The 15,614-nt window shown below is 37.4% G+C and overlaps 1 protein-coding gene across 15 annotated transcripts in view; it reads right to left on the bottom strand.

The window, feature by feature from the left end:
- LRRC7 (leucine rich repeat containing 7) overlaps positions 1-15,614 on the bottom strand; it is a 622,091-nt gene that overhangs the window by 398,942 nt on the left and 207,535 nt on the right. For all 15 annotated transcript variants that reach the window (XR_003510334.1, XR_003510333.1, XM_027536916.1 and 12 more), the window contains one exon: positions 3,631-3,833. Coding sequence is in view for 13 of the 15 variants with exons in the window: in XM_027536916.1 (XP_027392717.1) it covers positions 3,631-3,833 (203 nt within the window). In the remaining 2 variants the exon portion in view is untranslated. The remainder of the gene's footprint in view (positions 1-3,630; positions 3,834-15,614) is intronic.

Below are 15,614 nucleotides of genomic sequence, written 5' to 3' on the forward strand. Positions count from 1 at the left end.
GATCAACAATGAACATGTGACACAAGTCCAGTGAGATCTAAGGACAAGGTAACCGAGGAATTCTGGAGGAGCCACTTCTTGTCCTTCTTAGAAGAAGAGAAAGTTTTCAGAAGCCAAATATGTCTATTTTTGGAGGATGTGGAACTGAACACTAGAATTGCTATAGCCATCCTGCCCCCTGAGAGAAAGCCAGCCTCAGGAAAAGTTATTCCCACATAAAGCAAATAGAAATATACCAAGTCTGGAGTGTGTCCTGAAATGCATTTCCACTTATGTGAGCCAATCAAGCCTATTTCTTGTTAAGTCAGTTTGGATTGTGGTTTCTATTAATTAAACACACACATAAGGTGGCTCAGACAGTAAACAATCTGCCTGCAATGTGGGAGACCTGGGTTTGATCCCTGGGTCAGGAAGATCCCCTGGGGAAGGAAATGGCAACCCACTGAGTATTCTTGCCTGGAGAATTCCATGGACAGAGGAGCTTGGTGGACTATGGTCCATGGGGTCGCAAAGATTCTGATACAACAGAGTGACTAACACTTTCACTTTTTCAGTGGGCCCTAATTGATATGTCAGCCCTTTTGTTTCTTAATTTACCTATTTTTTCAATAATATAGAAATATATACAGGTATTATTATGATCAAATTGTGAAATCAAATAATTTAAATCATATCTCAATATTAGATGCTTTAGAAGAAACTAATCTACAGGGTTGTTTTAGGAAAGTAATAATATTGAACTTTGAGAGCCAAAGAAACCCTGAAAGATTATGTGTAAAATCTTTGAAATGTATAAAGCATACTAATAACAAAAGATAACCATTTCTCCTAAATTCTAATACAGCAGAAAAGTGTTACTAAAGTCCTTGACTCATTTGTATTATTTTTCTTTATTGTTAATCCAAGCTCTCCTCCTTAAGCTCCTAGTGACTTGATATGTTGGAGAAGACAATGGCACCCCACTCCATGGGGTCGCTAAGAGTCGGACACGACTGAGCGACTTCACTTTCACTTTTCACTTTCATGCATTGGAGAAGGAAATGGCAACCCACTCCAGTGTTCTTGCCTGGAGAATCCCAGGGACCGGGAACCCTGGTGGGCTGTCGTCTATGGGATCGCACAGAGTCGGACATGACTGAAGCGACTTAGCAGCAGCAGACTTGATATGTAAAAGTCTCCAACAGCATTATATGTCTGATGTATGAAGTCAAACCCTGCTGTGTGACTCTCAAGACCTTTCATAGTCTGAGTTCTTTCTGCTCTCCTCCTCTACCTACATATGTCAGCAGTCTCCTACCTGCACCTGCAGCTCCAGATCCTTCACAGTTTTGCTGCTCCTCTCCTCCCCTTCTCCATATATTCCATCTTAGCTTTTGCTTCTGTGCTTTTTGGTCAAGCCCTCGCCTCTCCCCTCCAACAGCAGTACTCTTCTCTGTACATAAGCTCTACCGCAGGACTTGGTTCTTTGGCCCTGATTATCTGTCATTGTGCATTCACCTCTAAAGCTTCAGTTTTCTCTGCAATTAGGTTGTCAGATCCTTGACAGCAAGGAATGAGACTGATTTCTCTTGTAATTCACTAAAGCTTCAACTACTGTGTAGTTGAGTAGATATTAAATGAGTATGTATTTGATCAATTGACCTTGCGCTGGCTATTTGTCTTACAGACTGTTGCATGGATCTAGAAAAAGATTTTAAATATCTGGATTGCCTTAGAACTGCCAGATATAGCAAATAAATATACAGGATGGCAAGTTAAATTTTACTTTCAAATAAATAACAAACTATTTAGTTTTAGCATAAGTATATCCAATGCAATATTTGGGGTATAATTATACTAAAAAATGGCTTGTTTAGTAGTTTAAAATTTAAATTTTACTGGATGTCCTTTATTTCATCTGGAAATTCTAAATGGACCTGACCTTAAAAACAAAACAAAAAACTGTGTTTAATTTCTTAAATTAGAGCTAAATATCACATTTATGAATTGTTTAACTTTATATAGTTTTGCCAATCAAGTCCTATAGCACATGAAGTTCTCTGCATCATTTCATCTAGCAGTGGCAACACATAAATTGAGTATTCATTATGTAAAAGTCACCATGCATCCTCCTGTACAGGGAAGCAAAAATGAATAAGATGCTTCCTCTGCCCTCAAGTAGTTTATAGCCTGGTAGAAGATACAGCTCATTTTAGTCCTGTTTCTACTTATGTGCAATGTGGATGTTAATCCATATGGCCAATTTTTTTTTAGGCCTGACCCAGCCCTTCTGGGCAAAGACTCAAGATGACACTATACATTTAGGTTATCAAAAATGAAGAATATTTGCTTTGAAGTATACATTAAATAGCTCCTGTCTCTGAAGTATTATATAAACACCATAATCCATCATCCTAAACGAAGATAATTTTCAAAAATTCTTTTGATCAGAACACTTTATTCTGCTTTTGATAATTGTTAGCTTTTATGATGCAGGGCTTCTCTGATAGCTCAATTGGTAAAGAATCTGCCTGCAATGCAGGAGACCCTGCTTTGATTCCTGGGTCAGGAAGATCTGCTGGAGAAGGGATAGGCTACCCACTCCAGTATTCCTGGGCTTCCCTTGTGGCTCAGCTGGTAAAGAATCTGCCTGCAATGTGGGAGACCTGGGTTTGATCCCTGGGTTGGGAAGATCCCCTGGAGAATGGAAAGGCTACCCATTCCAGTATTCTGGCCTGTACAATTCCATGGACTGTATAGTCCATGGGTTGCAAAGAGTCACTGAGCAACTTTCACCTTGTGATGGAGGATTTTTTTTTCTGGTTCTTGGATATTTAATGTGCATTTTTTAGCATAAGCAATAGAAATGTATTGCATGACATCTTTTTCTCTCTGAGCTATCACGTAAATTCTTCACAGGTAGATGCCATGCTAGCTACTTAATCCGAGTCACTTATTTAGGTGAACAATAGGATCCAATGATTTGGATTTTATCTTTCTGCTGTGTGGCCTTGTTTGCTTTAGCTAATGTCTCCAATCTTTCCTGGTCATAGGCAGTGTGTGTTTATGTGTGTGCAAAATTTGATATTAGTTAAATTTTTTTAGCTGCATGATATTTATAAGCTATATGCCATATAAACTCAGTGATATTTGTTATATTCAAAGATTTCAAATTCCAGAAACAACACCATGTTTTACATGACAGTATCCTTGATTTTTTGTGTGTATGTGTATGCATAAAAGCATTTCTTAGACTTAACATATAATTCAAGGCTTTAAAACAATGTTACCTTAACATACAATATACAAATTTTCAGTTCTGGAATAGAGAGTACCATATTTTCTCTTTCTTTTCTAAATATAAGCTATTGATCTCAACTCACCAATCTGTATTTTCTTGAAGAGTATCTTAAATTAAAATAAAAATGCATATCCCATAAAGTAATGATTTCCATGGTTATTAACATATCACAAGAAGTTACAAATGGAGTGGCATTAAAAAGTGATGAAACTATTGGGAAAAATTATGCTAACTTGAATGATTTGTCAATTACCTAGATAGAAGGCTATAGTTAGCATTATCATTATGCCAAGTCTTTGGAGCTATGAAATACTTATTTAAAGCATGTGTTTTAGGTTGTCAAAAATTACCTTTGGTAGCTCTTCAATTTGATTGGCATCTAGGTAAAGCTCCTCTAATGTCCGTTCAAAGTTAAAAACCTCCTTTGGCACCTGCTGAAGGCTGCAGTGGGAGTAGTCTAAAACGGAGATGATTTCTTCTTCACCTCGGAAACACCGGCACGGCACCAGGCGGCCAATGATCTTCCGCTTGGTGGTCATCTCCAGGCACTGCACTAGAGGGAAACAGAAAAAAAACAACAACTGCTTAACCACCAGCCTTGGAAGGCGTTCTTAAAATATTTAAAGCTTAGAAATTTAATTATGATTATATTTTATAATTACATAATGCTTTAAACAAGTTTACATAAGACATGCATATGGATTATATCATTTGATTCATAAACAGCTCTCAAAGGTATATAAGACAGATTTTTATTAACATCTAACAGATAAAGAAATGGATTCAGAAAGGGGCAGATAGTTCCCATTGTCACACAGGTTTGGAATGGCAGAACTGGACCAGAACACAATCCTGACTTAGTGCAAGGCTTACACTCACATTTGAAACATGGATCTATAATATAGATTTTTAAAATTTTATACTAATTGCAGTACAGGATAGAAAACTCCAGATTTGTTGGAAAAAATATATTTCCCTCATTTCTCTAAAATATTAAAAGTCAAGTTTTACCCATAAGGTTTATGATTTCCTCTTTTTGACTCAAATTTATTCCATTAATCAATAATTATCTATTGAATAGTGTGCTCTAGACATTCAACTATGTATGGGGGAGAGAGAAATAAATTGAACAAACTCCCTGTTGGAGACAGCTGTATTGGTTATTCACTTCAGAATAAGAATCTGTACTTATGAATGCTTTTATTTTAATGGGAGAAAACAATCATGGCAGAAATTTCTGTGATGTCCTGACATGTCTTTCGCTAGATTAGCACCAACCAAATGCCATAAAAACTTGCATGAATCGGTATCATGGCATCTACCACACTTCATTAAAGTTACTGTTTTTCAAGTCATTTTTGTCTAGACTCTAAGCCTCTTGAGGGTAAAAACTATTTTGTTCATTTTTACATTTATCTTGATTCTTGACATACAGTAGACAAGCAATAACCAATGTAAACTAAACAAATCAATTCATGAATGAACAGATGGATACATTTGAGAGTCTGTCCCCAACCACCATCAGATACTGGTAATTAGCTTGAAAATCTTCTCATTCTAACTAAAGGGTCACTATCTCTGGAATGTCTCAGGATAAATGAATAGCATCTTTCTCGGAGCTACCAGGCACTAATCTCATTGCTTCCTAATTATGTGTACTATTTCCCCATGTACTAGGTGGGTTCTTGAAGGAGAGGATCTTGTCTTTTTCATCTTTGAATTTATAGTAACAGTACAGTTTGCCATCTGCAGAAACAGCATTGAATGAGCATCAACTTGAAACTTGCATTTTATTCACTGATTTTACTTAACATAAACCTGTCACAGAAAAAGAAAGCAATAGTTGACAAAAACAATGCAGTATTTTGTTTTGAAATGGCTTAGATTAAATCAAATTTGGAGGCAAATGAATACAATGTGCTTAAGAGATGGTAAAAGTTCAACCTAAAGCCACCTTTATTCTTCCTTTAACTTATGAAATTTATAAAACTATATTTTGCAGCAGGTTCATGAGTCAGCTCTTACACATGGTTATTTGTACATGGTAATTTGTAGAAGGTTTATCTAAAAACATTAAAAAGATGACCTTTCTTCTCCATTAGTTTCTATCTCTCAAAATCCTACATTTCTCATTTCTGGGAGCTTGAATTGGGAAATGTTATTTTACCTGACCTTACCTGAAAGCCCTGATTATAGGCTGATCTCTATATAGGATCTAGCACATATTAACAGCCAGTAAATGCAACTAATATCTGACACATACTAAACATTTGCTAGGTGCCTAGTATATGTCAGACACTGACACATATATACTGTCGTATATATATACGTATATATGTACCTAGTATATGTCAAATATACTCGGTACCTAGAAAATGTTTCTTGAGGTTATTGTAGTTGTAAAAGGTAAGTGATGATGGCTCAGACTATGAGAGTAGCAGTAAGAATGGGAAGAAGTGATGGACCGCCAAGGTATTTAAGAAGCAGAATCCCTAGCATGGGCGATGGATTAAATGAGAAAGTGGAAAGGGTACTGTAGGGAGAATTCTTGAAAAATTCCCAAGTTTTTAATTTAAGTCTCTAGTAGCCACATGACTACTCAGCTGTGATGCCATAAAGCTGACTCAAGGCATTTATCCTATCTATCTCTATGATTCACAGCTGATGAATCAATTGTCCATACATGGTTTTTACCCAGTACTTTACACTCACCCTTTAGTGCCAAACCATGTGGCTATTTCTTGATACCCATCTGTTGTTTCAACTGCAATTTTTTTATTATGAAGAGAAAAGAGAATATCCAAGCCTGTACCTGAACCATTTGGTCAGAGTGTCTACCGTCCAGGAAGCCTTTTGCAATTTAATGCACTTTTAGTACTGCTTTCCCTTTCATTGAAAGCATTGTTCCTCTGATAATGTCATTGCCTGCCAGTAACCTCTTTCTTTAGTTCAGTTCAGTTTAGTCACTCAGTCATGTTCGACTCTTTGTGACCCCACAGACTGCAGCACATCAGGCTTCCCTGTCCATCACAAACTCCTGGAACATGCTCAAACTCATGTCCATCGAGTCGATGATGCATCCAACCAGGAGATGGTTGTCGTCCCCTTCTCCTCTTGCCTTCAATCTTGCCCAGCATCAGAGTCTTTTCTAATGAGTTCCTTCTTCACAACAGGTGGCCAAAGTATTGGAGCTTCAGCTTCAGCATCAGTCATACCAATGAATATTCAGTACTGATATTTTTAACAATTGACTAGTTTGATCTCTTTGCTGTCAAAGGGACTCTCAAGCATCTTCTCCAACACCACAGTTCAAAAGCATTAATTTTTCAATACTCAGAGTTTGTTATGGTCCAACTCTTGCACCCATACATGACTACTGGAAAAACCATAGCTTTGACTTGATGGACATTTGTCAGCAAAGTAATGTTTCTGCTTTTTTATATGCTGTCTAGGTTTGTCATAGCTTTCTTCCAAGGAACAAGTGTCTTTTAATTTTGTGGCTGCAGTCAACATCTGCAGTGATTTTGGAGCCCAAGAAAATAAAGTCTGTCGCTCTTTCCACTGTTTCCCCATCTATTTGCCATGAAGTGAGGGGACTAGATGCCATGATCTTCATTTTTTGAATGTTGAATTTGAAGCCAAACTTTTCACTCTTCTCTTTAACTTTCATCAGGAGGCTCTTTAGTTATTCTTCACTTTCTGCCATAAGGGTAGTGTCATCTGCATATCTGAGGTTACTGATATTTCTCCCAGCATTCTTGATTACAGCTTGTGCTTCATCCAGCCCAGTGTTTCTCATGATGTACTCTGCATAGAAGTTAAATAAGCAGTGTGACAGTAAACAGCCTGGCGTACTCCTTTCCCAATTTGGAACCAGTCCATTGTTCCATGTCCAGTTCTAACTATAGCTTCTTGACTTGCATATGGGTTTCATAGGAGGCAGGTAAGGTGGTCTGGTATTCCCATCTCTTGAAGAACTTTCCACAGTTTGTTGTGATCCACACATTCAAAGGCTTTAGCATAGTCAATGAAGCAGAAGTAGACGTTTATCTGGAATTCTCTTGCTTTTTCTATGATCCAATGGATGTTGGCAATTTGATTTCTGGTTCCTCTGCCTTTTCTAAATCCAGCTTGAGCATCTGGAAATTCTCATACTGTTAAAGCCTAGCTTGGAGAATTTTGAGCAGTACTTTGCTAGCATGTGAGATGAGTGCAATTGCGCAGTAGTTTGACCATTCTTTGGCACTCCCTTTCTTTGGCAATGAAAACTGACCTTTTCCAGTCTGTGGCCACTGCTGAGTCTTCCAAATTTACTGGCATATTGAGTTCAGCACTTTAACAGCATCATCTTTTAGGATTTGAAATAGCTCAGCTAGAACTTTATCACCTCCACTAGCTTTGTTTGTAGTGATGCTTCCTAAGACCCACTTGACTTGTACTCCAGGATGTCTGGACCTAGGTGAGTGATCATACTATCGTGGTCATCTGGATCATTAATATCTTCTTTGTATAGTTTTTCTGTGTATTCTTGCTACCTCTTTGAAATGTCTTCTGCTTCTGTTAGGTCCATACCATTTCTGTCCTTTATTGTACCCATCTTTGCCTGAAATGTTCCCTTGGTATCTCTAATTTTCTTGAAGAGATCTCTAGTCTTTCCCATCCTATCATTTTTCTCTATTTCCTTTGCACTGATCACTTAGGAGGACTTTCTTATCTCTTCTTGCAATTCTTTGGAAATCTGCATTCAGATGGATATATCTTTCCTTTTCTCCTTTGCTTTTCCTTCTCTTCTTTTCTCAGCTATTTGAAAGGCCTCCTCAGACAACCACATGCCTTTCTTTTTCTTGGGGATGGTTCTACTCTTTCTCATCTCAGTTCACTACCTCTAGAACCCATTGATGACTTTGGTATCTAATTTATGGATTATTTATTCATTGTAACTCTTTCCATTCCTGATTTATACTCCTTAGACATAATAGCTTTCAACTTTTCCACCCTAAATTTCTAAGAAACTTAATTGTAATGCTACTCCATGATTTTTCCCTTACAGATTTTTGCTATATAACATGGTGGTTTACCTTTCTTCTAACAAAGTTTCACACACTTATAACCAACCAAAATATATATAGCAATTTTGTTTTAAATTAATAATACTTATTTTACTATAGCTATAAATATCACTACAATTTAATTACATTTTATTTCTTCTGCATCTTTTTATTTCTTTAAAAATTGCTTTACGTATTTCTTTGTTTTGGTTTTTTTATGTATCTTTCACTCATTCAAGTTGCTATCTCCTCTTCTCTTGGTATAGTGAAAAATGTGTCATTTATACTCAAGGATAATCCTTCAGGAGCACTCTACCTTCCTGTTTCTGTCTGGAGTGGTTCCTTTTCTAGATCTTACACACACACACACACACACACACACACACACAAGTGTATGTCTGTATATGTGTGTGCATGTGTGTCTGTGCATGTGTGTGTGTGAGTTTGATCCTAGAATATCTCTTCATTGTCGTTCTGTAAATTTTACATTTCCTTCTTCTGTTTTATTCTTATTTCCTGAACCCTTTGTCTTTTTCTTTCTAGACTTATTGGACTATAACAGTCAATGGTGAAATATAACATCCAGTAACTCATTGAGAGAGAATATACAGCAGGAACATGCTTTAGACCTCTGCATATGTGATCATGGTTTCATTTCACCTACAAATAAATTTAAAGCTTGGTCGGATATATACTTCTAGGTCAGAAGTAATTCTCTTTACAAATTTGAAGTCATTTTTAATATATTATTTTCTAGCTTTTAAGGTTGTTGTCAGGAAATCTAACTCCATTACGATTCAAATTCCTGTTTTACACCCACTTTCCCCTCTGCCAGAACATTTTAGAACTTTTATCTTATTCTTAGTCTTTTGAAATTTCATGACGATATGCTTTGGTATGTTTTTATTCATTTGCTGGGTACTCAATGGGCCCTTTCACTTTGAAAGCACTTATCCTTCTGTTGTTAAATTTTCTAATATTTTTTTAATTGAGAATTTCCTCCTCTTCATTGTTTTTATTTTCTTTTTATGCCATCCTGATTAATTGGACCTACTTCTTAGAATTACCTGGTAACTAAATTATTTTTTCTTTTGTAATTTTCGTGCCTTTGTCTTTTTATTTTATTTTCTGAGAGATTGTCTCAACTTCATCTTCTAAATCTCCTGTATTATCTTTTATCAGGTAACATATTCATACTGTCCAAAAATTATTTATTCCTTCTTAAATCATGCTCCTTTTTCACAGTGAAAGTTAAAGTAAAGTCACTCAATCGTGTCTGACTCTGTGACCCCATGGACTGTAGCCTACCAGGTCTGACTCTGTGACCCTGTGGACTGTAGCCTATCAGGCTCCTCCCTCTATGGGATTCTCCAGGCGAGGATACTGGAGTGGGTTGCCATTTCCTTCTCCAGGGGATCTTCCCGATCCGGGATCTTCCTTCTCCAGGGGATCTAACCTGGGTCTCTCGCATTGCAGGCAGATGCTTTAACCTCTGAGCCACCAGGGAAAACCCCTTTTTCATAGTATCATGATTCTATTTCAGGGTGCCATATCACTTTCATTTCTCTCAGAAGATATCGTTGTTAAGTTGCTAAGTCAAGTCTGAATCTTTGCAACCCTATGGATTGAAGAATGCCAGGCTTCTCTCCTTCACTATCTCCTGGAGTTTGCTCAAATTCATGTTCACTGAGTTGATGATGCTATCTAATCATCACATCCTCTCTCACTCCCTTCTCCTCCTGTCTTCAGTCATTCCCAGCATCAGGGTCTTTTCCAATGATTTGGCTCTTTGCATCAGGTACCCAAAGATTTGGAGCTTCAGCTTCAGCATCAGTCCTTCCCATGAATATTTAGGGTTGATTTCCTTTAGGATTGATTGGCTTGATCTCCTTCCAGTTGAAGGGACTCTCAAGAGTCTTTTCCAGCACTACAATTTGATGGACTTTTTTGGGTGTGTGCCTTTTCCCCCTTGCTCCTAGTATTTATTCTCAGTTCTCTTTTCTCTTTGTTTCTTTTGGTCTTTATCTTTCATGATAGAGGTTTTTCACAAGTATCTGGTGATCCCTGGCTGTCCTTCAATTTTGAAGAGTGACTCCCTACAGAGCTAATTGGAAGCTTTGTATGCATAATAGGTTTCACTGCAGGATGACTGGCTGTAAGTCAAAGAATGTTCTGGTCTTCTGCCTGAGGCATAACTATGCAGTTTTGTAAATAAGGACCTAAGTCAGTTTTTCTATTTTCACTAAGTTTCTCCAGTCCTTTGTCTGATACTTTTCTCCAAGACTCTCAAGGAGAGTTATGAAACAAATTAATTTTTGTATCTCTTTGTGGAGAAGGATATGGCAACCCATTCCAAGTCTTGCCTGGAGAATCCTGTGGACGGAGGATCCTGGTGGGCTGCCGTCTATGGGGTCGCACGGGGTCGCACAGAGTCGGACACAACTGAAGCGACTTAGCATACATGCATGCGTGTGGGTATGTTATAATGTAGCTGACAATGTACTTTTTATAGAGATAAATATAAACTACATTGTCTTTCCCTGTCTTCTTAAAATTTGTTGAAATCTCTTATCTCTTGGTGTCTTTTCTTCAATTTTCTCTCTCCTTGTGAGTATATGCATTTAAAATTTTCTTTTAGTTTGGTGGAATTTTGGTTGTAAGTTCAGCTCAAGGTAAGTGGGGGATTAACTTCCATGTTTAAAAGAAAGTTTTCTTTTCTTTAATCCCCTTCATACTTTTAATTCCTTCTTATCTGACCTACTAGGAGCATTGGACTAGAACTACATTTTTCTTTCACAAACACTCTTTCCTTTCGCTCCCGATTTCACACTCTTCTGACTTTTATCCTTTTGCTCAGGTTTCTCAATTTCAGTCTTTTAAGAAGATCCATCTTCTCTTCCAAACATTGACATTTAAAATATTAGCATTATTCCCCAGCTAGTCTTGTTACCCTTTTAATTGTATGCTCTCTCCCTTTCAGTCTTTATAATCTCATGCACCTTTCCCAACTCTTTTCATTTAACTTTGATGAGTGATGGCTATGAAGTTTTTCAAATTTCTACTCAGATTTATTTCCCTCATCATTTCCACTTTGTGTTTTATGAACATCTCAAACATAACAATGTTCAAAATTGAAGTGATATTTTTCAAAGATATGAGTCTATCATCATGGTCAAGAATTTAGACTCTGAAGCCAATTCCTTGGCTGTATGACTCTCAGCAAATATTTAAGCTCTATCTGTTTAGTCATCTCTAAAATCAGAGTACATACCAAGCTTGTAGAATTGCATCATCTAATTTTAAGTATTCACTAAGTGTTCTGCCCAAACCTCCTCTTCCTGTGTTCTCAGTCTCAGAGAACAGCTACACAGTTCACATAGATTCTCAAGATAGAAAGCTTAGCAATATCTGTGACTCCTCTCATTCTCTCACTTTCCACATCCAACAATCACCAAGTCCGAATCCTTCAATAGCCAAAACTTATCTTGATTCAGGAATATTTTTCTTCATTTCAACTCCCCAGCAATGTTGTTCAATTATTATCTCCTGCCTGTGCACCTGTCTCTCTCACTCTATTCTTCTCCCACCACAGTGAAGCTGGGGGGACCTTTTAAAAACACAAATATTATGTCACCTTCTTACTTCAAATACTTCAATGTCTCCTCTCTGCCTTCCAGACAAAGTCAAAAGTTTTTTTTTTATTGTGACTTGCAAGTATGATATTGTCCTCTGGACTGACTGCAGCCCTCCACTCTCAGATCCAGCACTCTGTTCTGCCTGGTTAGGCGCCACTCTTCTTGTTTTTGATGCCCTTTGTAATTGTGGCTTCTTTTGCCACAATCAGGACTACCTGATCTTTTTTTCTATGAGGGTCTTCATAAATACCTCTGCTTTTGCTCAGGGCACATTTCCTTGCTCTTTTCTAAAAATTTAGTTTAGAAGGGAAAATAGCCTCTCTTTATGCAATATGTTCCAACTGTGTCCTCTTCTTTATATGTTCCAACTGTATGCTGCAATATCCTTTGATCACATTTTGATTACTTATTCAAATAAATCTTGTTCACTAGATTGACACCTCTGTAAGGAGAGGGACCATGTCTAGCCTTTCAACAATATATATTTTCAGTAACTTTAGTATTTAATATCTGGTTCAGAATAAGTACTTTAAAAACATTAACTGTATTAGTGAAAGAATATGAGAACTAAAGATGATTATAATGACTTTTATTTATATAGCTTTGGAAAATTTCAAAACAATTTATAATCTATTATCTTGTTTTGTCAAGACAAATAGACATCCATATTGTATTTCAATAATAAACTAATCAAGGTTTAGTGAGTTTGTGATGTGCATAAGGTCACACACAGAGTAATTAGTAGACTGAGATTAGATCTCATTTTTCCTGACCCCAAAGCCACCATTTTTTCCCCATTAGCAGACAATGCATTGCATTTACGGTGATATTTAGAAAGCAATATTTGAAAATTTATCAAACATGAATTTATCAGTAGTTTTAGCACACACACACACACACACACACATTTGATGGTTATCTATACACAGAATACTTCATAGGTACAAATAGAATGAAGGGGTAGCAGTGAGGGAAATAACTTTGTTCTCTTTTATCTGATGATAAAGAGTTTAAGCTTTTATGAATGTCAAAAGTATGGAAATATCATAAGGTAGGATGAAAAAAGTGTTTCCAGAATTGAGTAGGTCATAACACACAAGAAAGCACATAAATGTGACACACATAACATACAGAAGCATCATTTGCTTTCTTCCTGAAACACGACCATTGCCTGGTATACTGTAGAAGTGTGCAGCTTCACGTCTAGTATATGGACTTTGACTCAGAAGCAACCTGATTTCGTGTTTTACTACATACCCTTAGGAAATATCCCAAAGAGGGATTTTTAGATTTTCAGGTTTTCAAAGGGACTTAAAAAGGCAAGAGAAAAATATTAATCTCTTCCTGTTAATATCCTTCCAATAAATTCCATAAATCAAAGTTGAGAGTATTATTTTTTAGATTCTCACTGCATAGATTCTCTTCTCTCTTGAACCTTATTTTTTAAAATATAAGTAGAAGAGCTAAAGGGAATTTTTCTACAACCAAAGCATACGGCCAACAGTCTCCCTATCAACACTCTCTGAATCAAATGCATTTAAATAGCAGCGCTCACTAACACAGGCTAAACTAGCTGAAGAAGCAGAAAGACTCATCTAGATATATTCCTCAAATCCTTCTCTATTCATAATTTAAACCAAAGAGAGTTTTGACCACTTGAGAATCATGCCTGCAGAGGTTGACTCAAGCAATAATATGTGTATCAAAACATCTGATTTTCAGTACCTTTGCATTCTCTAGGATTTTTAGACTGATTGTGCCAATTTTCTTCAATTTAAGTCTGAATTTGGCAATAAGGAGTCATGATCTGAGCCACAGTCAGCTCCTGGTCTTGTTTTTGCTGACTGTATAGAGCTTCTCCCTCTTTGGCTGCAAAGAATATAATCAATCTGATTTTGCTGTTGACTATCTGGCAATATCCATGTGTAGAGACTTCTCTTGTGTTGTTGGAAGAGGGTGTTTGCTATGACCAGTGTGTTCTCTTGCAAAATGCTATTAGCCTTTGCCCTGCTTCATTCTGTATTCCAAGGCCAAATTTGCTTGTCACTCCAGGTGTTTCTTGACTTCCTACTTTTGCATTCCAGTCCCCTATAATGAAAAGGACGTCTTTTGGGGGTGTTAGTTCTAAAAGGTCTTGTAGGTCTTCATAGAACCATTCAACTTCAGCTTCTTCAGTGTTACTGGTTGGGGCATAGACTTGGATTACCATGATATTGAATGGTTTGCCTTGGAAATGAACAGAGATCATTGTGTTGTTTTTGAGATTGCATCCAAGTACTGCATTTCAGACTCTTTTGTTGACCATGATGGCTACTCCATTTCTTCTAAGGGATTCCTGCCCACAGTAGTAGATATAATGGTCATCTGATTTAAATTCACCCATTCCAGTCCATCTTAGTTCACTGATTCCTAGAATGTCTATGTTCACTCTTGCCATCTCCTGTTTGACCACTTCCAATTTGCCTTGATTCATGGACCTAACATTCCAAGTTCCTATGCAATATTGCTCTTTACAGCATCAAATCTTGCTTCTATCACCAGTCCCATTTACAACTGGGTGTTGTTTTTGCTTTGGCTCCATCCCTTCATTCTTTCTGGAGTTATTTCTCCACTGATCTCCAGTAGCATATTGGGCACCTACTGACCTGGGGAGTTCATCTTTCAATGTCCTATCTTTTTGCCTTTTCATACTGTTCATGGGGTTCTCTAGGCAAGAATACTGAAGTGGTTTGCCATTCCCTTCTCCAGTGGACCACATTCTGTCAGACCTCTCCACCATGAGCCGTCTGTCTTGGGTGGCCCCACATGGCATGGCTCAGTTTCATTGAGTTAGAGAAGGCTACAGTCCATGTGATCAGATTGGCTGATCTCTAAGCCAGGCTTCAGCAATACATGAACCATGAACTTCCAGTGTTCAAGTTAGTTTTAGAAAAGGCAGAGGAAACAGAGATCAAATTGCCAACATCTGCTGAATCATCAAAAAAGCAAGAGAGTTCCAGAAAAACATCTATTTCTGCTTTATTGACTATGTCAAAGCCTTTGACTGTATGAATCACAATAAACTGTGGAAACTTCTTAAAGAGATGGGAATACCAGACCACCTGACCTGCCTCTTGAGAAACCTGTATACAGGTCAAGAAGCAACAGTTAGAACTGGACATCATGGAACAACAGACTGGCTCCAAATAGGAAAAGGAGTACGTCAAGGCTGTATAGTGTCACCCTGCTTATTTAACTTATATGCAGAGTACATCATGAGAAATGCTAGGCTGAAGAAGCACAACCTGGGATCAAGATTGCCGGGAGAAATGTCAATAACCTGATATGCAGATGACACCACCCTTATGGTAGAAAGTGAAGAAGAACTAAAAAGTCTCTCAATGAAAGTGAAAGAGGAGAGTGAAAAAGTTGGTTTAAAGCTCAACATTCAGAAAACTAAGATCATGGCCTCTGGTCCTATCACTTCATGGCAAATAGGTGGGGAAACAGTGGAAACAGAGACTGACTTTATTTTTCTGGGCTCCAAAATCACTGCAGATGGTGATTGCAGCCATGAAATTAAAAGATGCTTGCTCCTTGGAAGGAAAGTTATGACCAACCTAGACAGCATATTGAAAAGCAGAGACATTACTTTGGCCACAAAGGTCCATC

The sequence above is a fragment of the Bos indicus x Bos taurus genome, chromosome 3 (genome assembly GCF_003369695.1).
Source record: "Bos indicus x Bos taurus breed Angus x Brahman F1 hybrid chromosome 3, Bos_hybrid_MaternalHap_v2.0, whole genome shotgun sequence".
In the NCBI taxonomy this organism is placed as follows: Eukaryota; Metazoa; Chordata; class Mammalia; order Artiodactyla; family Bovidae; genus Bos; species Bos indicus x Bos taurus.